The sequence below is a fragment of the Leptonychotes weddellii genome, chromosome 10, assembly GCF_054177405.1.
Source record: "Leptonychotes weddellii isolate Sample4059 chromosome 10, ASM5417740v2, whole genome shotgun sequence".
In the NCBI taxonomy this organism is placed as follows: Eukaryota; Metazoa; Chordata; class Mammalia; order Carnivora; family Phocidae; genus Leptonychotes; species Leptonychotes weddellii.
The window spans coordinates 34,550,073-34,576,540 of NC_138378.1; the positions used below are offsets into that span (position 1 = coordinate 34,550,073).

General features: G+C 37.4%; 2 protein-coding genes across 3 annotated transcripts in view; one reads left to right on the plus strand and one right to left on the minus strand.

Moving 5' to 3' along the window:
• ESF1 (ESF1 nucleolar pre-rRNA processing protein) overlaps nt 1–8,984 on the minus strand; it is a 63,924-nt gene extending 54,940 nt beyond the window's left edge. Inside the window, exons 1-3 of one of the 2 annotated variants that reach the window (XM_081833244.1) lie at nt 8,866–8,984; nt 6,633–7,317; nt 737–1,128 (exon numbers count right to left, since the gene is read on the minus strand). In XM_081833244.1, coding sequence (XP_081689370.1) covers nt 737–1,128; nt 6,633–7,275 — 1,035 coding nt within the window. In that variant the 5' untranslated portion in view covers nt 7,276–7,317; nt 8,866–8,984. Of the gene's footprint in view, nt 1–736; nt 1,129–6,632; nt 7,318–8,622; nt 8,845–8,865 lie in introns of those variants that run through there. The other variant, XM_081833245.1, reaches the window with a different exon arrangement.
• Nucleotides 8,985–9,014: 30 nt separating this feature from the next.
• The window catches only part of NDUFAF5 (NADH:ubiquinone oxidoreductase complex assembly factor 5), a 24,845-nt gene continuing 7,391 nt past the window's right edge, over nt 9,015–26,468 (plus strand). Inside the window, exons 1-7 of the mRNA XM_081833246.1 lie at nt 9,015–9,282; nt 11,726–11,766; nt 14,809–14,872; nt 16,110–16,157; nt 17,592–17,695; nt 19,264–19,303; nt 22,028–22,225. Of these exons, the coding sequence (XP_081689372.1) occupies nt 9,061–9,282; nt 11,726–11,766; nt 14,809–14,872; nt 16,110–16,157; nt 17,592–17,695; nt 19,264–19,303; nt 22,028–22,225 (717 nt within the window). The 5' untranslated portion in view covers nt 9,015–9,060. The remainder of the gene's footprint in view (nt 9,283–11,725; nt 11,767–14,808; nt 14,873–16,109; nt 16,158–17,591; nt 17,696–19,263; nt 19,304–22,027; nt 22,226–26,468) is intronic.

A 26,468-nucleotide genomic window follows, 5' to 3' on the forward strand; every position in this document is an offset into this window, starting at 1 on the left:
CTTTTTTTTTTTTTAATTTATTTATTTGAGACAGAGAGAATGAGAGAGCCAGAGAGCACATGAGAGGGGGGAGGGTCAGAGGGAGAAGCAGGCTCCCCGCCGAGCAGGGAGCCCGATGCGGGACTCGATCCCAGGACTCCAGGATCATGACCTGAGCCGAAGGTAGTCGCTTAACCAACTGAGCCACCCAGGCGCCCCATCAGCTGACTTTTTAACAACCAAGTTTGTTAAGCTATTTTGCTACCCACGAATGAGTATGGAGGTTGAGTATGTTACTCTACCAGCTACAATAAGTATTTTCTAAAACTTTCATGTGACCTGGGGCACCTAGGTGGCTCAGTCATTAAGCATCTGCCTTCGGCTCAGGTCTAGGATCGAGCCCCGCATCGGGGTTCCCGCTCAGTGGGAAGCCTTCTTCCCCCTCTCCTACTCCCCCTGCTTGTGTTCCCTCTCTCGCTGTCTCCCTGTCAAATAAATAAATAAAATCTTTAAAAAAAAAAAAATTTCATGTGACCTTTCTTTAACTAATCTCTATTTGCTTGGACGGACATCTAATTTATATAGCTACTTTCCATATCAAGAAGTTATTTTACATCAAAAAGTTTTAATCAGACTAATCATTAAGAATATTATTTACCAATAAAGGTTTTCCCACTCAATTTAATGACATCAATTCTACCATGCATAAAAGCTACTTTTACTGTGCTTTTCACAAATAATTTATTCAAAAGTTCACCTCATCAGCCCGAGGAGCATCTTTATCTAATTCTCTCCAAGCGTGCTCAAAACCAGAGTCCTCTGGCAGTAAATCTGCCATATCTTCTTCATCTTCAGAACTAGTTTCTACATTTCCTTTACCCCTTGCAAGATCAGGGCCACTGTCACTTTCATCATCGTCACTATCCTCATCTTCATCCTCCTCATCACTTTCACTTCCATCAACATCATCATCAACATCATCTTCATCAGCTGAAGTTCTACCAGTGCCTGTTATTCCATCTTCAGATTCCTCATCACCTATTTCACTAGCACTTTCTGAATCTTCCTCCAGAGCATCTTTGTCAAACATCCTACCACCTGTAGAGTTTCCATAACCATCACTGTCTTTTGCCATTATTAGTGGAATCACTGCAAAAAAGATTAAAGCAGGGAGAAATTTAAAAAATGTAAACACAACTAAATTGAATCCAACTTATTTTGACCTCAAATCCAGTAAAAATATAATTTCTATGAAATAGACTAAAAAAACATAAATTCAGCAAAGTTGATGCTGAAGTTACTTAACAGAAATTTTGACATATACCCAGATCATACAAGTAGATTCACATATTCATTCAGTAATTACAGAGTGCCTGCTGTGTGCTAGGTGCTCAATAAAAATTATTGGCAAGAGAAGCTATCAGTGTCCTCAATGAACTTAATAGTCGAGAGGATAGATGGACAGATATCAAATAAAACCAATCAAATCAATACACATAAAAAGCATACAATAAAAGTCTCTAAATAAGTGTAACTGAGTTGCTACCTGAAGGATGAAGAGGAGGTATTCAAGATTAGACTAATAGATGAGGAACATGTTCCAAACACTGAAAAAAAACAAATGCAAATATCCACGAATAGGAAAAAATTGGCAAGAATGTCTGGATTGCAGATGGCCAGGCGTCAAGTAAGAAATTAAACTGAAAGTGAGGTAGGGGCCGTGCTTCCCAAAAACCATGTAGAAGGTTTGGACTTTGTCATAAAAGCAGTGAGAAGCCACCATTGTATTTTCAGAAAGAGGGACATCATCAGATTTGCACAGTGAGATCACCTTGACTCGCTATAGAAAATTGACTGGAGGGAGTCAAAAGCAGATGTGACTACAGAATTAGAAATATAGTATAAGACTCCTAGCAAGAGATGAAGGTAGCACTAAACTGTTAGAAAGAGACAGAAAGACGTGAATGGATTCACTTCAGAGTTGCAGAGTCAGGAGGTAAAATCAACAGTAATTAGTGCCAGGGCTTGTGGTATGGGACAAAGAAGTTTTAGAAATGTCAAAGATGAGTCCTAGCTTCCCAGCGTGCAGAGCTAGCTAGCTAACTGGATAGATAAACATGTGATGTTGGAAAAGAACCAGTTTGCTGTTTGGTAGAGATAGATTATGAGTTCAGTTTTCAATATGCTGAATTTGAAGTGCCTGTGAATCGCCTAAGAGGAGATATCAAGAAGGCTGCTGGCCGTCTGAGTCTACAGCTCTGAAAAGTTGCACGCTGGAGATAAAATTTTTCACTCATTCATGTGTAGTAATAACAGAAGTTGTGATGTGGATTAGATCACCTATGCAGAGCAAAATAGTAAGTTTTCTGCTAAATCTTGAACTTTGTAACTAACTATGGTTAGCGATATACGAAAAGTAAAAGACTGTTTTTACTTAAGTTGGATTTTTTAGCCCACATAACTCTGAAAAAACTCATTTTCTATTTCTAAAGCAATCATATGATTTTATTGTGGGTATATGTGTATGTTGATATACAGTATCTTACACATTTTATTCACCTTTAAGTTGGAGATTATGTTTCTGCTTACAGGCTCTGCTTGCAGAATTAAAAAATAAATTTAAAAGCTTAACACTTGGAATGAAATTCAAACTTAGTTTTTTCCTTGGTCCTATAATCTTATAATAGTCATTCATTGTCCAAATATTTATTATCTACTATGTAAAATGCATTGAGCTCAGGAAAGGGAAAAGGGAGATGGCTTGTAACATGATCTCAGGCTCCCGATGGGTTCATAAACAAAAAGAAATTGTTTACTGATTTATGAAGCTATGTTCTAAAGTAACACAGAAAGAGACATCTAAATTTGCCTGTAGAGGTATTTATAATAAGAAAAGCTTCACGAAGATACCATTTGACCTGAGGCTAAATGAAAAAGAGTTCTGCTAGGAGGAAAAGAAATGGGTTTTTATTTTATCTTTAAATTTTTCATTCAAAGATAACTGGATGGTTATTTTGGTACATAATTCCCTAAGTTTGTTTTCTATGATGTACGCACATAAGAGAGTGGGGGAACATAAAAAATAACTAGCCAGTAGGTGTGAAAAAGCAAAAAAAAAATGCATGATCGTAAGTTTTGCATATGGGATCAGAAAAACGCCACCACAAAAGTGAAAGAAAGTTACTACAAGACAAGCATCAGAATTCACCTTTAAGCAATATGCTCAGAAATAACACCTTGGGGACTTAGCTTTATCTAATATTGCAATATTTCTCAAGCATCAGTCATTATTATACCATTCAATGATTTTTGCATTTCACTGTTTTTCATTAAACTGAATTTTTTTAAGTTAAAAAAATTAGCTTTGCTCTAAATATCTCTGAAGTCACAGATGTAATGTAGTGATTACATTTTTTCCTAAGATGTTGAAACAAATACATAACTATTAACATAAAAAAGTTTGAATATCATCTCACATATGCCCTGTTTTCACATATGACAATGGTACACATACCACACTCTGGGTTGTATAATAAATTGATACACGCAAGACTTAAAAAAGATCTAGTATTTTAATATTTTTGACAACATCAAGTACATTCAGCATATTGATTCATTCAGTAAATATTTGCTCAGAGTCCACCATGTACAAGGCTAGATAATGTGGGATTATCTCTATTCCTGGATGGTACTGCTCTAATAGTAACTGTAAACAGTACTTACCTAGCTACTTAAAAAAAAATGCTTTATACATATAATGAATGCTCATTGCAAAAAAATTAAGAAAATATGGTTTAATTAAGAAAATAAAAATGACTAGTAATTTTTCATTCAAAGATAACTGGATGGTTGTTTTGGTACACAATTCCCTAAATTTGCTTTCTATGATGTACCCACTAATTTTTTTTAAGTAGCTAATCATACAGTTTATACTATTTTGTAACTTATTTTTAAAACTTCATATATCATAAACACGTTTGGGTATATCACAATTTATTTAATCAATTCCCTAATGATTTATGTTACTTTTAAAATTTTAAAAACAATGCTAAGATGCACATTCTTTGCACAAACGCCCAATTATTTACTTAAAATAAGTTCTTAGGGGTGCAATGCTGGGAATCAACATTTTATGACACATAATACCAAACTGCACTCTTCACATCACCTTTACCTTGTAGCACTTAAAAAGCTCTCTGCAGGGGCGCCTGGGTGGCCCAGTTGGTTAGGCGTCTACCTTCGGCTCAGGTCATGATCCCAGGGTCCTGGGATGGAGTCCCGCACTGGGCTCCCTGCTCAGTGGGGAGTCTGCTTCTCCTTCTACCCCTTCCCCCTGCCTGTGATCTCTCTCTCAAATAAATAAAATCTTAAAAAAAAAAAAAACCTCTCTGCACAGAGTAGTTGCTGGTAACTGATGAATAATGAACAAAAGATGTTTACATATGAAGTCACTAATCCCTACTTACACATACTGCCTTTCTAGACTGTGGAACCGATGTAAACTACTGGAAGCAGTATGATGCGGTAGAAAGATTTTTCAAAGACTTGAGTTCCAGGCCCAGCTCTGTGTATCCTCACATAAATCACTTTAGCGTTGTTTCCTGATTAATCTATCCTAATTTCTCAAGCTTATTGAGAAATTTTAATAAAAAAAAGATATGCAAAAAGATTCTATAAAATCAATCCAAAGGATTTTATGGATATGTTTTATTAATCCAGTGCCCTAAATCAAGTGAAATTTAAGATGCTAGACTGACTTGCCTCACAAACTCATCATCAAACAAACTTTGCTGCTGTTCCTATTCTTATTTTCTAATTTCAGTAACCAAACTCCTATCCCTCTCCCTATACCTCAGTTTGCTGCCTGGTTCCACTACAAATGGAAAGAGATCCCACTCTTACCTCCTAGGCCCTGCTATCTAGAATTCTACCCACTGCCTGATACCTCCTACCTTTCAAATGTGATCTCAGCCCGTCAAGTCCTCTCTGACTTTTTCCCAATGCCTATCCTCCTTGGATCTTGTAATCATGGCCAGCCTTTGGCTCATCTGAATACCAATTTTTCAGTTAACAACATAAACAACAGGCAACACCAACACTCAAAATTTCTTGCTACTGGAGGGGACACCAAATTTTAATAAGCTCAGTAAACAAGTAAGCATGAACCAGAATCAGATGTTTCTTAGTTCCAAACAATCTTTTCTAGTTGTATTACCCGCTTACCCCTTCAGAGACCTTATTATCTAATCAAATGGGAATACTGATTTCTTCTGAACATATCCAACCATATCTTTGCTCAAAAAGTCCATTCTATACAGAGTGCTCTGGTCTCTCAATTTACTTTTTCCAAACCTTATGGTACTTCCCCTAAGAATTTTTCTCTGGTTACCATATCTTGAGTGACCTCTTCCTCTGAATTCCCATAGCCCTCTGCTAAACATCTTTTATGGCACTTACTATTATTTTATTATATTACAGATCTAATTTCTTCCACTTTAGATATGTGGTGTCCAGTATGTAACCTGCAGCCACATGTGGCAACTGAGCACTTATAATGTGGCTCGTCCAAATTTTATACTTGAGATTAGTATGAAAATAGAATGCAAACTATGCCATTAAAATTTAAGTTGATTACGCATTAAAACAGTTTTTTGATGTATTAGAGTATGTTAATAAAATTAATTTCACCTGTTTTTTCACTTCTTAATGTGTCAACTAGAAAATTCAAAATTACACATTTTTTATTGGACAGTGCTGCTTTAGGCTGGTGCCACTGTAGAGTTTAGCAGGCTTTTATTTGCAATATAGGATCTTGGGAAGGGCTGAAATCAAGATCAAATCCACTCAACAAGCTATGCACCTTGCAGAGGTGCTGTGTCTGCTCAGGGGGAATAAACCTACTGCTTCACTCAAAGATGCTGTCCCTTACCAAACTGTGAACTCTAAGAGCTCTATGTATCCAAAAGGGCATAATTTTTTTTTTTTTAAAGATTTTATTTATTTATTTGACAGAGAGAGACACAGCTAGAGAGGGAACACAAGCAGGGGAAGTGGGAGAGGGAGAAGCAGGCCTCCCATGGAGCAGGGAGCCCGATGCGGGACTCAATCCCAGGACCCTGGGATCATGACCTGAGCCGAAGGCAGACGCTTAACGACTGAGCCACCCAGGCGCCTTTGGGCATAACTTTTTCTAATTTGCACAGGCATCATATAAGCTAGCAGTAGCCCCAAGATGGGGGACCATGTCTTACTCATGTTCTACCTGCCACATACTAGTTACTAAAAGTAGTTGAATGAAGGATGGATGAACACACAACTCTACTAGCCCTCTTCAGACACACCTCTTCTTACTATGTGATGACAACATATAACACTTTATCTGGTTAAAGAATATAGCTCTCACTAGTGCCTACCACAAATCAAAATCATTCATTAGCCTCAAGTTTTCCTCTCTTAGCCATTATAACACCAAATAAAAGATTAATAATCATTTTATGGCATTTTTTTCTTTCACAGCTTTATACTCCCAAATAAGCATTTGATCATTCCCATTATACTATGAAAATACTATATATGCCTTCTTTAAAAAAAAAAAAATCAGTATAAAAATAAATAATGTAATATCAAAGAACATATAATTCTTTCCAACCAACCTGATTGCATTTCTCTTCTTGTGTCAGAGTACTTGACCTTGGGAGATTTCACAATTTCAGAGGGGCCCAAGTCTCCTGTGCTTAGTTTTCCTTTGGGACATGAGTCTGTACAATGCTGAACAATGCTTTTCTTCTCTGTTGCACTTTTTTGTGTAAATTCTTCTCTGTCTTTCTTGGGACTTATTTTTGAATCTACCTTCTTAGATTTGCATGACTTTTTCATTTTCTGGATTCTGTCAGAGTTATATAAATCATTTTTATCTCCAGAATCCTTTTGATTAATTTTCTTGGTTTCTTTCTTTTTCTCCTCAACTAGATTTTTTGATTCTATTTTGTTGTTAGTCTGGGGTTTTTTCTTCTTCATTTTCTTTTGGTTCAGTGCTTTATCATCTTCATCAGATAGATCTGAATCAGAATCTGAAAGGTCATAAAAACGTTTCAAGTCCTCTGTAGTGCTGTGGTTGATGAGGCGTCCTCTTTTATCTACAGCATAATTCAATTTGAACCTTTTGTCATAAAACATTGCTCGAAATCTCTTGTCAATTTTGACTTTTCGATCCTTTTCTGGCATTTCCCAAAATCTTGGGTCTTTTGTAACCTTCCTAAACCGCTGGTCACTCATTATTTCTTGTTTGGATGCCATTTTTAAATGTCTGACTGGACAAATGCTTGAAGAAATAAAATCCTAAAAAGTAAAACAAATATTACAATAATGAAGGGTTAGTTAAAAAAGATGCTTTGGGAAAAATGCTAATTCAGAATATATTCTAAGTTAAATAAAAGTAACACATCCAATTTCATTTCCCAAACTTATTCTGAGTCACATACAGAAAAACAAAAACTATCAGAATATCCTCTTTTGATTATAGAGCATTTGGAGAAATAAATTTAAGACAAAACCAAGCAGAATTCCAGGGCTTTACAGAGGGAGACAAACGCTTACTAGCCAATTGCACTCACTTAGAATTTCTACATTTCTTTTTGTATATCTGTGTATCTGTTACAAGTTAAAAGCTAATGTAATCAAAAGTTTCCCAAGCCTCAGTTGGTCCTATTTCTCTCTTCACATTCTGGTCCCATTTTTTCTGTTAGTCCTTACTTCATGCTTAGTTAGTCTCCTAACTAAATAGACTCAAATCAATTCAGATTCAGCTCACAAAATTCCCTCTTTAAATCCGACCATCCTTCAAAAACCATGTAAATTTTCATCCCAGTTATTAATAAACATCTCTTCTCTGTATAATTTCTTATTCTGTAAGTAAGGCCCAAATGGGCTGGTTCTCCCCAAAACATAATTAGACTCTGTGTGTGTGTGTGTGTGTGTGTGTGAGAGAGAGAGAGAGAGAGAGAGAGAGAGATTAGTATTGTTCGAGAGAGAGAGAGAGATTAGTATTGTTCCCTTGAAAACAGTAAGGGTTTAGCAACTCGATTTGATTTTTGCAGAGCTAAGAGTCATTGATTTTTTTTTTTTTTTTAAGATTTTATCTATCCATTTGTCAGAGAGAGAGAGCACACAAGTAGGGGGAGCGGCAGGCAGAGGGAGAAGCAGGCTCCCCTGCTGAGCAAGGAGGCCATGGGGCACTGGATCCCAGGACACTGGGATCATGACTGGAGCCGAAGGCAGACGCTTAACCGATGAGTCACCCAGGCGTCCCAAGAGTCATTGATTATTAAGAACAGAAAGGAACTGATCAAACAGGGTAGCAGTGTTTTGTTCTGAAAGCAAGACTTATATTTTTTCCTTAAATTTGAAAACAATTTTTTATACGTCAAAAAAAGACACATAGGTTTCAATGATGCACTTATACACGTAAGCATTTACCCCTCTGAACAAACAGGGAACAAGGTAGGTACCATCTCACCCAACTATTAGTGACAATGCATATATATGTTTACAACGAAAGCATTCGATAAACGTCAGATATTCAGACAGAGAATCACCTTCCGACGCCCACCTTCAACTCCACAGCCCACTCTCCCTTCTACCCACCCTCTAAAGCGGAGAACACCAGGGTGGTCCTAGAACGGCGATCTCCTTCCTAACCCCAAACCTCAGGGCACAGCTACTGGGCTGAGGTCCCTCGACAGGACCCTAGAGAAGACCAAGGAAGTCTGAAAAATGACACTGGAATGGCAAAGAAAAGGGCGCAACCCATCACGAAACCAAAGAAGACCCTGTCAAAGACTGGTTCGGCACCCTCCACCGCGGTTCTTGAAACCCAAATCCACTAACCTCCTCCGAGCTCTCGCCAAGTCTCACGTGCGACACACACCCACAATTCTCCGCGTAACGCTCCGCCGTGATGGCAAGAGAACTGGGCCAAACTACTTCCCCTTTCCCCTCCGCGGCGATCTCCGGCGCAGGCGCCGGAGCCGCGGTGGCGCATGCGCAAGGTAAGTGCAGCGGCCAGTGGCGTCACCGCTGGACATGCTGGGGCTGGGCGGTTTCTGGCTCTTGTGGCGGCGACCTCCTGCAGCGGGGGTCCCAGCGAAGAACCTCCGCTTCAGGAAGGTCGCCTCCGGCGTCTCTCCCCCGGGCAGCACCTCGCCCAGAGCCCTAAATATCTTCGACCGGGATTTGAAGAGGAAACAGAAAAACTGGGCGGCCCGGCAGCCTGAGCCGATGAAGTTTGACTACCTGAAGGAGGAGGTGAGCCCGCGGGGCAGTGGGGGAGGGCGGCGCCGAGCTCTGGCGCCGGTTCGGGGGCTCCGGCCAGGTCCCAGCCGACCCCAGCTGACTCCACCCGCCGGGTGACCTTGAGCAGCTGCACTGCCTGTCTCAGCGTCTACTGTAATCACTGAAGGGGTGGGTGAGGATATTTGTAAGGTGCTATTCATTCATTCATTCAGATATCGCTTGAGTTACAGCTCTGTCCTGGGCAGAGTAAGACCGCTACCCTCAGGAGGTTTCATTCTTGGGGGCGTCGGTGAACAAGAAATGTAATTTCAGCCAGAGAAGTAAGGTGAGGTACTAAAGTGAAGTAGTATAATGACTGCGATGGTCAGAGAAGGCCGCTCAGGCAGACGACATGATGAGGAATTAGGCAAGCTAAGATCTGGAGGGAATAGCCTTATAAGCAAAGTGAAGGACAAGTGAAGAGTTTCTGAGGCGGAAAGGACCTTGTTGATGCCTCCAGTGAAGCTTCGGTGAAGGAGAGAGTGGGAGAGGAGGTCAGGGAAGGCGCAGGTTATTAGGGCTGTAGATAAGAATTTTGGATTTTCTCGTCTAACTGAACTGCCCATTCAGTATGGTAATCTCTGGCCACATGTGGCTATTGAGTGCCTGAAATGTAGCTAGTCCAGTTGAGATGTGCTGGATCTGTAAAATACACTGGATTTCAGTGACTTAGTGTGAAAAAGGATGCAAAATATTTCATTAACAGTTGTTTTTTTTATCTTAATTACGTGTTGAAATTGTAGTTTTGTTATATTGGGCTAAGTAAAATATGTGAAGAATAATTTCTCCTGTTCCTTTTTACTTTTTAAAAGTGGCTATTAGAAAATTAAAATGACACATACGGCTCTCATTGTTTTTCTATTGGTCAGTTCTGTTCTAGAGGAATGTGAGCCTGTTGAATGGGTTTTTTGTTTGTTTGTTTGTTTTGAGGGGAGGGGAGAGTCAACTCTGGGGCTAGATCTCACAACCCTGAGATCATGACCTGAGCCAAAATCAAGTTGGTCACTTAACCAGCTGAGCCATCCAGGCGCCCCTAGCCTGTTGAATTAAGCAGTGGAGTGATAGGATCTGATACATGTTTTAGGAAAAGTAATTAAGATAAATTAAGATCTCAGATTTGTGCTTGTTTGAAAGACCTCTTCCTCTGTCCAGGTGGACTAGAAACTGAGGGTTTCTACTCTCTGGACACACAGCACCAAGTTCAGGCCTACGTAAATGTTTCTTTGGGGATGAAGCAAAATTGAAGTTCAGTGTAGTGAACTCTTTAAAGCCGAAGCAAGAAACAGTTTTTGAGGTCTGTGCAAGCTTGGCCTGACCAGATGATGACTGTGTTCATTCTTAGGGTTCATAATGACATGTACTTAGAAGATGTATATTTCTAACCACTTTTCTCCAAGCAAAGCCTGTAGATCTGGTATACCTCTTGCCCTTCCCCCACTACCCCCCAAAGCAAATACACATATGTTCTGAACTTCCAAGTCCTAATAGAAACTCTGGGGTGTTTATGAAAGAATAGTAGAGTGTGAGGACTATTTCTCACATCTTTATTCCTGACAGATGAAGTTAGCCTAGCAAAAAGGAAGCACCTACCTTATGGCCTCTTTTAGATTGGGATGGGATTGGGGAGAACAGCATAAAGTGCAATTTCTTCAGATTTGGCTGACTTTCTAATTTGCACATGTTCCTTGGAAAAGTTGTTTACTTGTTTAGTAGTTCCACAGAATTTCTTAGGAGTCTTTATAGATAATAGAGTTTTTTTGTTTGTTTTGTTTTAAAGATTTTATTTATTTATTTGACAGAGAGAGACAGCAAGAAAGGGAACAGAAGCAGGGGGAGTGGGAGAGGGAGAAGCAGTCTTCCCGCTGAGAAGGGAGCCCAACGCAGGGCTCTATCCCAGAACCCTGGGATTATGACCTGAGCTGAAGGCAGACGCCCAACAGCTGAGCCACCCAGGTGCCCCCAAATAATAGAGTTTTAAAGTGATCTTTATACATTGATCTGTAATAAACCCTAGCTAACAATATTTTTTCACTTTCATATATCTCATGCTAATATCTGTGGACAATAATGTATCTGTTATGCTCCTGTTGCTTCTTATCCTTGTAATCTTACATAGAACATACAATGTAAAGGCCAAATATATACATATTCATGAATATTTAGTCTTGGATTCATTAAATGGACTTCTGAAGTAATTTGCCTGAATTTGTTTCCTGGGATAGTTTAATTTATGGTGTTTATAATTTTTGGTCAAATTGATATAATTTGTGGTCAAATTGAAAATGGGATAGAGAGAAGTACTTATCAACATGTTGAAACATAAGTAACATGTGGATTATTGAATATAAGAAAAAGTGTTGCTTCTCTTTTAAACCTACTCAACTTTTATACATCATTGCTGCTTGTAATCCTTCAGGTTGGAAGTCGGATTGCAGACCGTGTGTATGACATAGCCAGGTAAGTAATGATTATCATAATAAAATACAATTAACTTTTGGCTGAAGATTCAAGAGATTGAATGCTGAGAGCTTAATGTCTTGAATGGCAGAATCTGGAGGAATTTATTACCGGAATTAGTGATTTTAATCACACTCTTAAGTCTCTCCTTTTTTTTTTTTTTTTTTTTTTTTATTTGAGAGAGAGAGAGCAGGAGCACAGGGAAAGGGAGAAGCAGACTCCCCACTGAGCAGGGAGCCTGATGTGGTGCTTGATCCCAGGACCCTGGGATCATGACCTGAGCCAAACACAGATGCTTAACTGACTGAGCCATCCAGGCACCCCAAGTCTCTCCTTTTTTATGTCTGGAGAGCAAGTGTTCTTTTTTTTCCTTTTTGCCAAAAAAAAGAATGAATAGAAGTACAACTCATAGCTTCTCTATGAGCCTGAATGACTGATCCAGTTTCATTTGGCTAAAAGCCAGTAATGAAAACATTGCTCCAAAAATGGAGGTAAAAATTGACCAGCTGTGAATTTTTAAGATTTAATAAACCTAGCTTTAAAAGTTTAACTACAATTAAAACAGAATCTTTACTATCTCAGTGAAGGAAATCTACCTAGATTTGTTCCCCACTCAGGTTATATGAGACTTTGGCCATTTTATCTTAAGTATTGTTAATGGCAGTAGGGTTCTATGACAATTACATAGAGGCAGATTTGAGAAGAGAACACTTTAATGAAGTATTAAACCCTTGGTGAATTCATTGCTGTGTATTAGGCATAACAATTTTACAAATTCAGGTTTACAGCTGTGTGGCAGGAACCACATAAATAATGGTTAAATAATGTCTTTACTGTAGAATTGTTCTGTGATGTTAGCAAATCACTTTTTTGTGCTCTTTTGTTTAAAAGACATCCATTAATTAGACCAACATGGGATGAATTTATTACATTTGTTTATAAAAAGGGGAATTTTTTTAAAATCAAAAACTCAAGTCATTTTTTAGAAATATTCTTGCTACTTAAAAGAATCTTGGGATGAATTAATTTCATATGGTAAAAAATGCCTCATTGTTACAAATAATCACCCCCATTTCATCTGTTTTATTCCATTGTTTTAAGGCTCTGAAACAAATAGCTAGTTCTGTGTACTGCAGCCATTCATTTGCCTGGATTTTAGGCCATTTATTAAAAATGAAACATTAAGTTTTCCAAATCAGTATGGATTTTATAATCTTTTTATGTCATAGTACTGAGCAAAACATAGATCTACAGAGAGACCTGTGATTATGGCTAAAAGCATGTCTTAAACTAACATTAACTCTTTAGAACTAAATTATTAAAAATACCAGTCTAAAAAAATACAGTGTAAATGCCCTTGCACTAACATTCTATTGTTACAAAGTATAGTTTATATTGTCCACACTGATGTTTTGTTGATTCTTAAAAAAATAACCCCACAGATTATTAAATGTCTTATTTGTGGTATCTGAAGTCCATTTAATACTGTTATAATCTGGGGACTCCTGGGTGACTCAGTTGGTTAAGCGTCTGCCTTTGGCTCAGGTCATGATCCCAGGGTCCTGGGGTTGGGCTCCCTGCTTAGTGGGGAGTCTGCTTCTCCCTCTCCTTTTGCCCCTCCCCCCCACTCATGTGCACTCGCTCACACTCTCTCTCTCATGAATAAATAAATCTTTTAAAAAAACTGTTATAATCTGTGGTAGTAACAACTTATAACCAACTTCTGTTGAGCATTTGTACTGTGCTAGATACTTTAAATGCACCATTTCATAAAATTCTCTTGAGGGAGGTAGTAACTTCCATTTTATAGATGGGGAAACAGATTCGATAAGATTAAACCACTTGTCCATGGTCACAGAGCCAATAAATTACAGGCCCAGAATTCTAAATCATGTCTTTCTGATCCCAAAGCTTGTGTACTTTACCATGTCATACTGCCTATGTTCACAATCAAGATAGAGGGCATTATGTAAATAAATGGTTCTTTCTCATCACCAGTTCTCCAACTGTGTACTGGTGGTCTATATTTTTGACGTAAGTTTTTAACAGAAATTGAAAAAGGACTGCCAATTTTGTTTCCAATATAAAAAATGTTATTCGTGGATAAAATTTTAAGTTTTCTTGTCATATGAAATTGGCTTACAATTAGATGTGTGAACCGGTTTTGTATGACATATATTTAGAGGAGGCAATGTAGTATGGGGGATAGTAATTCTGGGTCAAAATTCTGACTAACTGAATTCAAGTTCTGACTACTGCTTATTAGTTGAGTGACCTTGGGTTGACTTACTTTGAACACTTAGCACATTGCTTTGAACCTGCTAAGATTTCTTTTTTTTAAGATTTTATTTATTTATTTGACAGAAAGAGAGACAGTGAGTGAGGGAACACAAGCAGGGGGAGTGGGAGAGGGAGAAGCAGGCTTCCCGCTGAGCAGGGAGCCCGATGCGGGGCTCAATCCCAGGACCCCAAGATCATAACCTGAGCCGAAGGCAGATGCCCAACGACTGAGCCACCCAGGCGCCCCAAACCTGCTAAGATTTCAGTAAAAGTTAGCTACTGTTTAGTTGTTTTGTTTTGTTTTTAGTTTAACATGTTAGTATTTCATGGTATTTTACATGATGATTTTTAAATTATCTGCTGCCTCAGCAAATTTGAGAAAAAGGGATAATTAAGTTCCTGACAAGTATGCCAATATTTTCATGTTAATTTAGGTTAGCTTCTTTTCATTCTTTATTTGTATATATTATTAAATTAAAATATCCCCACTAAATTTGTTCTTTGAATCCACATCATGGAGCAACCTCATGGAAAGCCAGTTGACTGTGAGGTCCTGTGAATGTCTGGACTAGATAGACTTGCTCCTTCAATATGTTCTCTGGTAGAAACAGCTTATAAGGTGAGGCAGAAAAGGCAGATGATGTAACTTTTTGAAAGTTGTGTTCATTAAAATGTTTTTACTTAAGAAAAATTAGTTTTTAGTAGTTGTTTTGTGGACTGTGTTATTACAGACAAAACATAACTTCTGTGTCTATTTTTTAGAAATTTTTCCCTTGCTTTGGATGTTGGTTGTGGAAGAGGTTACATAGCACAGCATTTGAATAAGGTATATGTATTCAGTGACTTAATTTGCTTTAAGAAATAAACTTGACTATTTTTACAGAAAGTCTTCTTAATTCAGTTTGTATCATATTTAGATTTTGATTATATCAAACTTACTAAATTTTTTTTAAATTGACAAACACTACAACTCGGGGCACCTTTTTTTTTTCTGAAGCCTGTAGTTAAACATTCACCTGCACACCAGTTGCACTTGACTAGTTAGCAGTGACCAGGGAATAATAGGGTACCTTTTCCAAGTTGTGGACAGGGAAGTTCTTTAAGAAGGGAGTGTGCATGAAGTAGAAAAGGATCAGAAGGAGGGGAAGCAGAGTAGAAAGTACTGAAGAAGTTTCTAGAAGACCACCAACAGTGCTGGACTTCAAAGAGGTCAGGTAAGGTAGGACTGAAAGCCGACACGCTGTTTTAGTTGATTAGGTCATTAATAATCTTTATAAATAGTGTTGTTAGAGCAGTGAAAGTGGGAATGGGTTACCAAGAATTGAGGAGAAAGACATTAATGAGAATTGGAGTTGTAGATTGCAAACAGAACTAGAAGGTAGTTAGAGGTGAGGAGAGATTGGGAGGCTTACGCCTGTTTCAAGGTAAGGGAAAGAGATACAGAATAAAGAGATGGAAGATTAATAGAGATGGTGATGGGTGGAGCAGAATCCTGGAGAAAAGAGCATAGTGGAAGGTGTTAATCTGGGAAAGAAATGGTGCAGTGCTCTTGGAAGGAAGAAAGAAGAGATGAAACAGGGAAAATGAAACCAGTGAGTTCCCCTTCTCCCCAAGTGTCTGTGTTTTTTAAGTCTTTCTTTACTCTTTGTAAACTCTTTGAATGAACGGCTGAAAGGCAGGAAAACTATCCAAGTCTTTTGTGGCCCAGGAATGGGGACTAGCTCTCAGCATATTGTGCTATGGAAAAGTTAACACATAAGCCTTAAGCCAGTGGAGTGAACTAAAGAGGTTGATTACTCACACCTTTGTTGTGTATTTTATTAAATATAGTTAAATGTGTTAAATATAGGCATGGTTGCATGTATTTAAGTCTGTGTAACTTACTATATGTTATTGTAGCTAGTTGTTTACCATACTGGTTTTAATGCAGAAAAATACCCTTACAAAGCTGAAAGTAACTCTATGATTGCCACTTTCTCGTTTAGCAGTTTCAACAATTATTTTGTTTTGTTAGTGGTTTTTTGTTTGTTTTGTATTATCTGATTTACTTTATTCCATTGCAGGAAACTGTTGGAAAGTTTTTCCAAGTAGACATTGCAGAAAATGCTTTGGTAGGTAGCTCTATAACACTATTGATTTCTGATCTCTTGGTTTTATTTTTAGTTTTTATTTTTATTTCCTTCAAAATGAAAATAGCTTTTTTTTTTCTGATTATGTATAACACATATAAAGAATTAAACAGTACAGGAAATGTAAAGGGGAAAGAAAATATCATCCCTGGTTCCACCATTCAGGGGCAACCACGGGTGACATTTTGATCTCCACCTTTGCAGATGTAGAACTGTATCCCAACATATAATTTTATACAAATGGTATAATGGTAACATGTCATGTTTTTCACAGGGTATCATTCTTTTATATCAATGAATGATATATGTGTGCACAAATTCCACCTTTTTAAAAGGCTGTATCGTATTCCAATATAAGAATATTCCATGGTGTATTTGGCTAAATTTCTATTGAAGGACAGTTCTATTTCTAGTTTCTTAATAACCAGCACTGTGAAGAACATCCTTACATAAAGCAACTTGGTACATTTGATTTATTTTTCTCCCTGGAAATAAATTCCTATACATCAGACTACTGTTAGGAGCACTGGGTGTTATACGAAAACAATGAACCGTGGATCACTACATCAAAAAATAATGATGTATTGTATGGTGACTAAGGTAACATAATAAAATAAAATTTAAAAAAAAAGAAAGGATAATATTATATGAAAGCACTTTTTCTCTTCTTTGGCGAGACTGGGCCATTTTTTCTGTCTTTGTCGGTTTGATAGGCAGAAAGTAGAATCTTACTGATAGTTTTATTTGCACTTTGAATGCAGCCAAATAGCTATTGATGTCTTTGGGCTATTGGTATTTCTTAATTTGTGAATTTGTAAGTAATTTTGTGATGTGCCTATGCCTGCACTGTTGCCTTAGTGTGTTCTTCCTCTGGGTAGTTTTAAGAGTTTTTTTAGGGATATTAATTTCATCATTTTTGTTGTAAATATTTTCCAAAGTGTGTTGTTTACATTGTTTATGGGTTTTTAGAAGTTTTTGATTAATTTATCATCACATAGATCAGTCTTTTCCTTTACAGTTCCTGGCTTTTGAGTCACGTTTGTTTAAAGTGTTACCATCTAAGAGTATAAAAATGTTTACCCATAATTTCGTCTAGTACTTCTATGGCTTCAGTTATTCCACTGAAACTTTCAGCTTTCTGAGATTTGTTTTGGTGTGAGATAGGTATCCTATTTATATTTTTCCAAACCATTAGCCAGTTTTTGTGGCTGGTCTTAGTTCTCATTTAAGAAACACTTCTTGAGCTTCTCTGTGGCTCTGTTTTGGGGTTTTTTTGTTTGGTTGGTTTTTTTTTTTTTTTTTTGGTAGGGATAGAAACTGCCAAGTAAATATAACATTGACTAAATTTAACAATGATTGCATTAGTAACAGATTTTCTCTGAATGTATTTTGAACTTTTATTTTTTTAACCACTAGAAAAATATCTTAGAAATGGAAATTCCTACTGTTAGTGTTTTAGCTGATGAAGAGTTCCTTCCCTTCAGAGAAAATACATTTGACCTGGTGGTTAGCAGTTTAAGGTTGGTAATCTATTTGTACTTCTTAAAAATGTATGTTATAAATAACTTATGGTATACAGTTTTAATATTATTGGGTAAATAAAATAGATAATGGAGTAAATTCTTAATAACTTCTTTAAAGTCACAAACCAGTTTTCTTAGTTTATAAACTGTAAGATTTCTCTGGTAAAGAATTACGAATTATATGCTCCCTAGTGGAGATGATATGATATAGTACCTTAACTTTTTTCTCCCCAACTTTTTTTCAATTTGCTAAAGCTCATCTGTGATACAGGGGTTTTCCTCCCCAGTATACATAACTTAGTATCCATATTGATGAGGGCAGGAGTTGGAAAGAGTATACTGGCTCCAACATTCAAATATTAGAGCACTCTTATAAACTCAGTCTGGCAAGTAAGGAAAAGCTAGTAGTTCCTTCAACTTCAGTTTTTCTCCCACACAGAAATATGGTCCTTAAGGTTATATTTTCCCATTTGTGCTTCCTACCATGTCCCTGCACATTGATTACACAAACATATAAATGTTTATTGAATAGATTATAATACACGAGGCTCTGAGCTAGATGCTTTGGGGAAATAGAAACATGAATGCAGACAGGGATCCCGTCCTCAAAGAACTCAGCATCTAATAGGGAAAAATAAAAGTCTGTGTGTAACTTTATTTCCCCTATCTTGTTGTATAGTCAGATTTTCTTTCAAAGATTCAACATGCTCCTCATGTCAGCACAGCCCTTTTGATTGCTGTTTTTAGGGTGACCAGTCACTGTGGTTCACCCAAGACTTTGCTAGTGTTAGCACTGAAAGGCCTATATCCCAGGAACGCCTCATTCCCAAACAGTTGCACTTTAGCTGTTTCCTTCAGTGAGTTTGTAATTTCTTCCATACTTTTTAAGGTATGCTTGGCAAATTTAGAAAATTATTCACATTCTATCATGAAATGAAAAACATTACAGAGAATGTTGGTCAAGGGAAAGAGCCCTGGGCGGGGAGTTAGAATGTGAGTTTTAGCTTTTCTGCTTTCTGTTTGCAAGTACCTAATTCTGTTGCTTTCAGTTTCCCCATAAGTATGATAGAGCTTGTGATATGACCTTCTTAATTTCTAAAGTATCTAATAATTGTTACAAAGCATCATGAAAGATAAATGTGAGCTTAACAGTATGGTTTGAAATGGGTATTCAGTGCTATCCTGGAAGTCAGCATAGGAGGATGCCACCTGTGTCAGGAAAGTATGACCAAACTCTACAGAGAACTATGATTCTTGCCATCACATATCATCATGCACTGGTAGGGGGTGAGTAGAGGCAAAAAAAAATGCAAGAGATTTCCTAAATTAAGTTATAAATAGTATATAGTATTTAGAGTACTGTAACATTTTCTCATGTGACAGAAGGAAGGTTTTCCCCTAGGAAAATTTTTTGCTTTAAAACTTGTATGAAAACAATCAATGAATTTTGATATGCAATTTTAGACTTCAAAATTAATACCTTTTTGATGGCTTTTCTTTATATGAGTGATAATTATACTAATTATATGAATTAAGCTAAAACCAAAATGTTATTAATATTCTAGTTTACACTGGGTGAATGACCTTCCTAGAGCGCTTGAACAGGTAAGAAATTCTCTAATAGCCTGTATTATTTTATTATTAGAAACTTCTAAATATTTCTGTTTTTATCAGAATCTTCCAAATATTTTCCATTTTATACTTCTGATAGTTGGAAATGAAAGCAAATCAAGTATTTATTATCTTCTGTGGGCCAGATACACTTGGTGCCCTTTGGCATATTAAGAAGTACATTGAGTGACTCCCTTGCCTAGGAATTCAAGAAATCTAATTATGGAGATGTTTTAAATATTTATGAAAAGTTATACAAAATGACTTGGACAAAATGATATTAACATCACATTGATAAAAGACATTTTCTGTGTGGGTCCCTTTTCTTAATTGCCTATAAATTTTGTGTGGGTAGGAACCTATTGGTTCATATTTGTATCTTCCCTGTGCCTTATAATTAGAGAATGTGAGGTATGTTTGTTGGGTAGCATTTATCAATGAACTGGTGAAGAGTAGGTAAAAAGCACTGTGTTCAGAAGAGGGAAGGAGATCACAGTGGCTTGGAGTAGCCTAGGAGAGCTTCAAGAACAGGGAATTACTTTAGCAGGGCCTTAGAGAATAGGTCAGATTTGGGGTGGGAAGGCAGAATCACAGGATAGGTGGGAGATATGAGAGCCTCAGAAGCATGAAGGGACAGAGAGGAAGCCTCTTTGGAGATTAGTATAGTACTGGGAGATAAAGTATCTTGGGACCAGATTTAGGAAGATTGGGGTAACAGATTAAGGAATTTAGAGTTCATTCTTTATGCAATTCAGAGCTGCTGTGGAGGATTTTGAAGAGGAAAGTGACATGTTTAAAAGGCCGGCAGGCAGGATAACTACCATATCTTAAGCACACACTGTTTGCCAATCACTGTGCCCTGCTTTATATGTGCATTAAATAAATAACTCTGTAAGATGTCTTCATTTTGCTACTTGGAAAACTGATGCCAGAAGTTTTGGTTCAATTAAAGAGACTGCTTCCATCATCCAAGCATGAGAGAAACTGAAGTTAGGTGACAGTGGCAGGAGTTAACAGGAAGAGAGAGTATTTGGGACTCTGTAAAGGAAGAATCAACAGTTTGGTGGCTGGTTAGATCTGAAGATCAGAGACAGGGAGGAGTCCAAGCTCATCTTAAAGTTTTGAGTCTGGATGCCTGAGAGAATATTTAGTAAAAGCAGGGGAAAGAATGGTAATGATCAGATAAAGGGAATGGAAAATGGTACTTGACAGAAATATGGCAATTGGAGAGGGGAGTGGGTTTGAGAATAAGTGTGTGTGTGTTGGTTGTGTTGGGAGGGTGAGTTTGCCAAGAGACAAATATCCATGGCACAGGCAGATGAAAATGAGTTTAGAGTTCTGGGAAGATGTCCAGGCTAAAGATAGTGACTGGAAATCATCCTTGTGAAATCCATGGGAATCAATAAGCACCTCTGAGGTAGAAAGAAGCTACAGAGAGCTGAGGACTGAATTTTAGATCCCTGCTATATTACAGTTTGGTGACAAGGGAAGGAAGCAACACTAAAAGGGCAGAAGGGAAGAAAGTGAAGATTTTATAGTTTGCTTATATACTGTTTTGTAATTGCTTCATAATTTATTAAATATAAATTTAGGATAGATACTTTGATGAGAGAGCCTACTATGATTTGGGGTTTACTTCAGAATCTACCTTCTCCTGTAATGTTCCTTATTGTTGAGAATGGTCCATCAAATCTAGTTCCAGATGGTGGTTCTAAGAGTCAGTGAGTAAACATTTGTGATTCTGGAAGCCATTACAGGCACTGTTTTGCTTGAGTTATCAATTAAAAATTGCTTTCGTTTTAAAGTTGGAAAGTAAGTTAGTTACTTCTCCTTCAAGGAAACTAATGTTTGACTAGGTTAATCTTGTGAATCACAATAATTTCTGTACAAATTAGCTTTTTCTGCTAAAAAGCCACCCCAACTTAATGGTTTAAAACAGCAGTTTACTTAGCTCAGGATTTTGTGGATTGGGTGGGAGTTTGGGTTGGCCTTAGATAGGAAATCCTTCTGGCTCTGGCTTGGCTCACAAAGCCAGTGTCTGTGATCTGCTTCTAGCCTGTCTTGAAGCTGGCCTCTCAAGAATGGCCTTAGCTGGGGTGTCTGAGTGATCTCTGCTCCTCATGGGTCTCACCCCTCACTGGGCTGGCTCAGGCTTGTCCACAGCATGGTGGCAGCACAGGGACTCGTGGAAGGCCATTTCAGACTTCTCTGTGACACTGGCACACTGCCACTTGCGCTGCATTCTTTTGGCCGCAGCAGGTCACAAGGCTGTCCCAGATTCAGGGAGAGGGGAAGTAGACTTCAAATTTTTAATGGGAGTTGTTTGATGGGGGTGACATTTAAAGGGCGCAGTAGAGGTTTGTGATTTTTGCAACCTACCACACTTTAAATTTTTTTCTTTCAGTATTTTTCTCATTATAAAAGTAATTTGTGTCTATTATTAGAAAAGTTGAAAACATATAACATATTTTATAGGTATCAATACTATCAATGAATTATTGTCCATCTTTATAATAATACATATGCTGCAGCAGTTTCTTTCTGACATTTGGTTGCCTTAGGTGTTACTTATTAAATTTTCTGATTATTTGACAAAATAAGAACGGTGATTGTAAAATATTGATTTAGACAGCATATATTTATTCTTTTAACATTTTTTATCCTAACTTTTTTTAGTATAAAATTTTAACTAATTTTGTTGTCTTGTATTTATTACAGATTCATTACGTTTTAAAACCAGATGGAGTGTTTATTGGCGCAATGTTTGGAGGTGACACACTCTGTGAACTTCGGTGTTCATTACAGTTAGCAGAAACAGAAAGGGAAGGAGGATTTTCTCCACACGTTTCTCCTTTCACTGCTGTCAATGACTTAGGACATCTGCTTGGGAGAGCTGGCTTTAATACACTGACTGTGGTAACTATCAAGAGAGTTGATTAATTCTCATTAACCCATTGATCACACAGTTCAGAAACAACTTCTCATTAGAGATCTGTAGGTATCGATGGTATTATGAAAAGGTTTTCACAGTTTTTCTCTTTTTAAATTTAGTTTGTATAAACACGTCTTGATTGATAAAGGTAGGAACATGAAATTTTTAGTATTTCTTACCTGAATATGTAGCTCAAAAAACCCAAACCTCAGTTAACAAGGAGATTGTTTTCCAAGACATACTACTCCATTAGAATTTTTAAATCCAGAGTTATATGTAATATGAGAGAGTTCAGATAATGGGGAAAAGAGGATGTACGGGAGCATTTACAGCTCTACCTCTACCACCAGCCCTCAACTGAAATTGTGCTGTATGAGGCAGAAATGAAGGTGTGTGCATTTATGGTCAAGGGTAGAAAATGTAGGAAAGGGGGCTGTACACCATTAGGGCTAGAGAGATCTGGAAAGAGGACCTATAGGCTGTCAGAAGAAACATGGAGTCAGCACGGTACAGTGATGGTACGGGGCATAAGGTGTCTGGCGGGTATAATTTGGTTCCTTGTCTTGCCCCTTTACTAGCTAGGGGAATTTGGGAGATTTACTTCACGTCTCTGAGCATTCATTTTTTTAAGAGAAATTCAAATGTTTCTCACCTCAGGTGGCTACTAGTATTAAGATAAAGGGTGTGAAGTGCCAGGACCATGGTAGATGTTCAATAAATATTTGCTCCTGCCTTCCTCTCTCCCCCTCCTCATACTCCTAGTACTTTGCCATCCAAGGCTTCCAACAGGGAGTCATCTGGACAGACAGTGGTTGCCCCTTCTAGCTCCTTTCATTAGCACAGTCACTCTAAAGGATTTTATTACTGCCTTCAGAGGTCAGTTGGGTAGACTTGCTATGAGTTTCCAAACCCCTCAGGTTAAAAACACATCTCTATTCTAGAGGAAATAGGAATTTCCTGATGAAGAAAGCTACTCATTGATCATAGGCTTAAGATTGAAATAACCATTTAAGGAGATTTAATGTGAATATATTTCATAAAGTGAACCAACCAAGAAAAGATTGTCCCGTCCTTCCTTGTCTTGTTAGAAAGCACGGGGCATAGACCATAGTCCATGAGAGTCTCTGAAGTTGGAAAGGGGCCTCAAGAAGGGAAGAGACAGTAGGTTAGGAAATGACAGCAACCCTCAAGATTTCACAGCTGTGTCTTTTGTAAACTGCTAATGGCCTGAGTCAGCAAAACAACAGTGAGTTGTTGGCAGCTGGAAAGGGGAAAGCTCTGCTTTGTGAGGGTGCTGCTTTGTAATTAAAGCAAACACTGGCAAATACAGGCAATTGTACAAGAGGGATCACTATATTTTTCACCGTTTTTTAATTATATAAGTAATAACACAAATACATTTTGGTCGTAAACATTAAACTGTAGAGATAAATTGGCAGTTTGTCATTCCTCTTTAATCCCCCAAATCTTAGTTCTCTCCTGTGAGCCACGGTTCTCAAAATTTTGTTTTTAGGACCTTGCTACACACTTAAAATTATTGAGGACCTTAGAGAGCTTTTGTTATGTGGGTTATGTCTATTAATATTAACCAAATTAGAAATTGAAACTGAATTTTAGTATTTATTAATACATTTAAAACTAACAATAGTGTACCTATTATGTGTTAACATAAAACATCTGTTTTTTGTGGGGGAAGAAAGAAACTATTTTCCAAAAGAAAAAATTAGAAGAATGTCATTGCTTTACATTTTTACAAATTTCTTTAACGTATGACATAATAAAAGTGCTAAATTCTCATGCCTTCTTCTGCAGTCATAAGACTGTCTATGAGAATATCACATGTCATGTAACGTAGGAAAAATTCAGTGTACTCATGAGAGACTGAGAGGTGAAAAAGCCAAATAGCATCTTAGTATTATTTTAAGAATAGTTTTGACTTTGTGGACCCCCAAAAGTGTGTCTTCTTGTGGTTTTGTATGGTTGTAAAGTGGACTGTGCATTTTAGAAAAATTTCTGCTGGAGCCCTGGGTGGCTCAGTTGGCTAAGTGTTCAACTTGATTTTGGCTCAGGTGAGGATCTCAGGGTTGTGAGATCAAGTCCCACGTTGGGCTCTGCGCTCAGCACAGAGTCTGCTTGAGATTCTCTCTTCCCCTCCCCCCGCTAGCACGTGCATGTGCTCAATAAATAAATAAAATCTTAAAATTTTCTGCTAAAAATGTTTAACCTAACATAGCACTTAAAATCCTACATTTCTGTTAGTTGGGAAATCTATTATGGAAATACCTTCTATATTCTTTAAAAAATGAACTGAATAACTCAAACATTAAGGTACAAAAATATTGGTGTGGAATCTTCTTTGTGGTTTATAAAAATTAATGATTTAATAATAAATATATACAAATTTGTTCCTTGATACATATACACTGTCTCTAATGTGGTGTATTAACATTGTATCATAATTCATTTTCTAAAAAATCCCATCCCAGAAGCTTATAAAAATCAGTTACACAGGTTTAAGTTGCATACAACATTAGGTATATCATTTTTATACTGCAGTGGATTTTTATTTTTAAAGTGAATTCAAGATTTGCCTGTTTACATTTATATGACTTTCATAGTGAATTATTTTCAGAGTTGGTGGGCATTCTGAATGAAGCTCATTTCCTTTTAGAATAGAGTTGCCAGATAATATATTAGGAGAAAACTGCAGATATGGTCCATCTTAATTTGAATAAGGACTTTGACAAAGCTATTGTGGTATTCTTTTGATTGAGATGGAGGTAGTGCTTTTAGTTTCATTGAAAGATTGTTTTTGAAGGATATTGCTTAATGGCTATTGTTTTTAATCTTATGATTTCTTTAAAAAATAGTTTCCTAAGGTAGAAAAGTATAGAGAAGAAATTGACTACCCAGAGATGGTCTTATTAAAAAGAGCACATACGAACAACATGGTCATGCATATGTTAATAAGAAAAAGGAAATTTAAAAAATGTATAGATAGAATGAGATAAACAGAGCAGGTCTAAAGTGAAAAGAAGTCTCCTCCTCCTGACTTCTGATACCTGGTCCCTCTCCCCAAAGATGACCATTGTTGTGTGTATATCCTTTCAAAACAATTTTTTATCATAGACCACTATACAATTATGTCATTTAAACCTACATATGCAACAGTATATACCCTCTGTTGCTTTTATAAGCACTCTTCGGGGTTTTTTTAGTTAATAGCATACCTTTTTCTTTTTTTTTTAAGATTTTATTTATTTATTTGACAGAGAGGAGCAGAGGGAGAGGGGGAAGCAGACTCCCTGCTGAGCAGGGAGCCTGATGCGGGGCTTGATCCCCAAGACCCTTGGATCATGACCTAAGCCGAAGGCAGACGTTTAACGGACTGAGCCACCCAGGTGCCCTAGTTAATAGCGTATCTTGGAGATCTTCCCCTACAATATCTACCACATTTCCTAACAGCTGTATGGTATTTCATTAAGTAGATATACTTTAATCAGTTCTCTATCAATGGACATTTAGATTATTTACAGCTAGTTTTTTGGTTTTTCATTGTTGTTTTGTTGCTATTTCAGTGCTGTAATGTATTTTCTTTGACATAATCTTGGCACGTCTGTCAGGTCAATTTCTAGCAACAGAATTGCTGGGTCAAAGAGTCTGTACATTGAAATTTTGACAGATAGGGTCAGATGACTTTCCAAACGTAGCATCAATTTATATGCCCCATCAACAATATAAGAATATGGCAACTCTTGCTTATACTTTGTTTTATATCTTTAAGATTAAAAATAGTGGTCATTTTGTTTTGCATTTGTCTGGGAATTAGAATGGATTTTTTAAGATTTATTTGAGAGAGAGAATGAGTGGGGGCGAGGGGCAGAGGGAGAAGCAGACTTCCTACGGAGCAGGGAGCCTGACGTGGGACTCAATGGGACCCTGGGATCATGACCTGAGCCGAAGGCAGACACTTAACCGACTGAGCTATCCAGGCACCTCTAGAATGGATGTTTTTTTTTTTTACAGCTATTTTTTTTTATTCTTATGTTAATCCCCATACATTACATCATTAGTTTTAGATGAAGTGTTCCATGATTCATTGTTTGTGCATAACACCCAGTGCTCCATGCAGAACGTGCCCTCCTCAATACCCACCACCAGGCTAACCCATCCCCCCACCCCCCTCCCCTCTAGAACCCTGTTTGTTTTTCAGAGTCCATCGTCTCT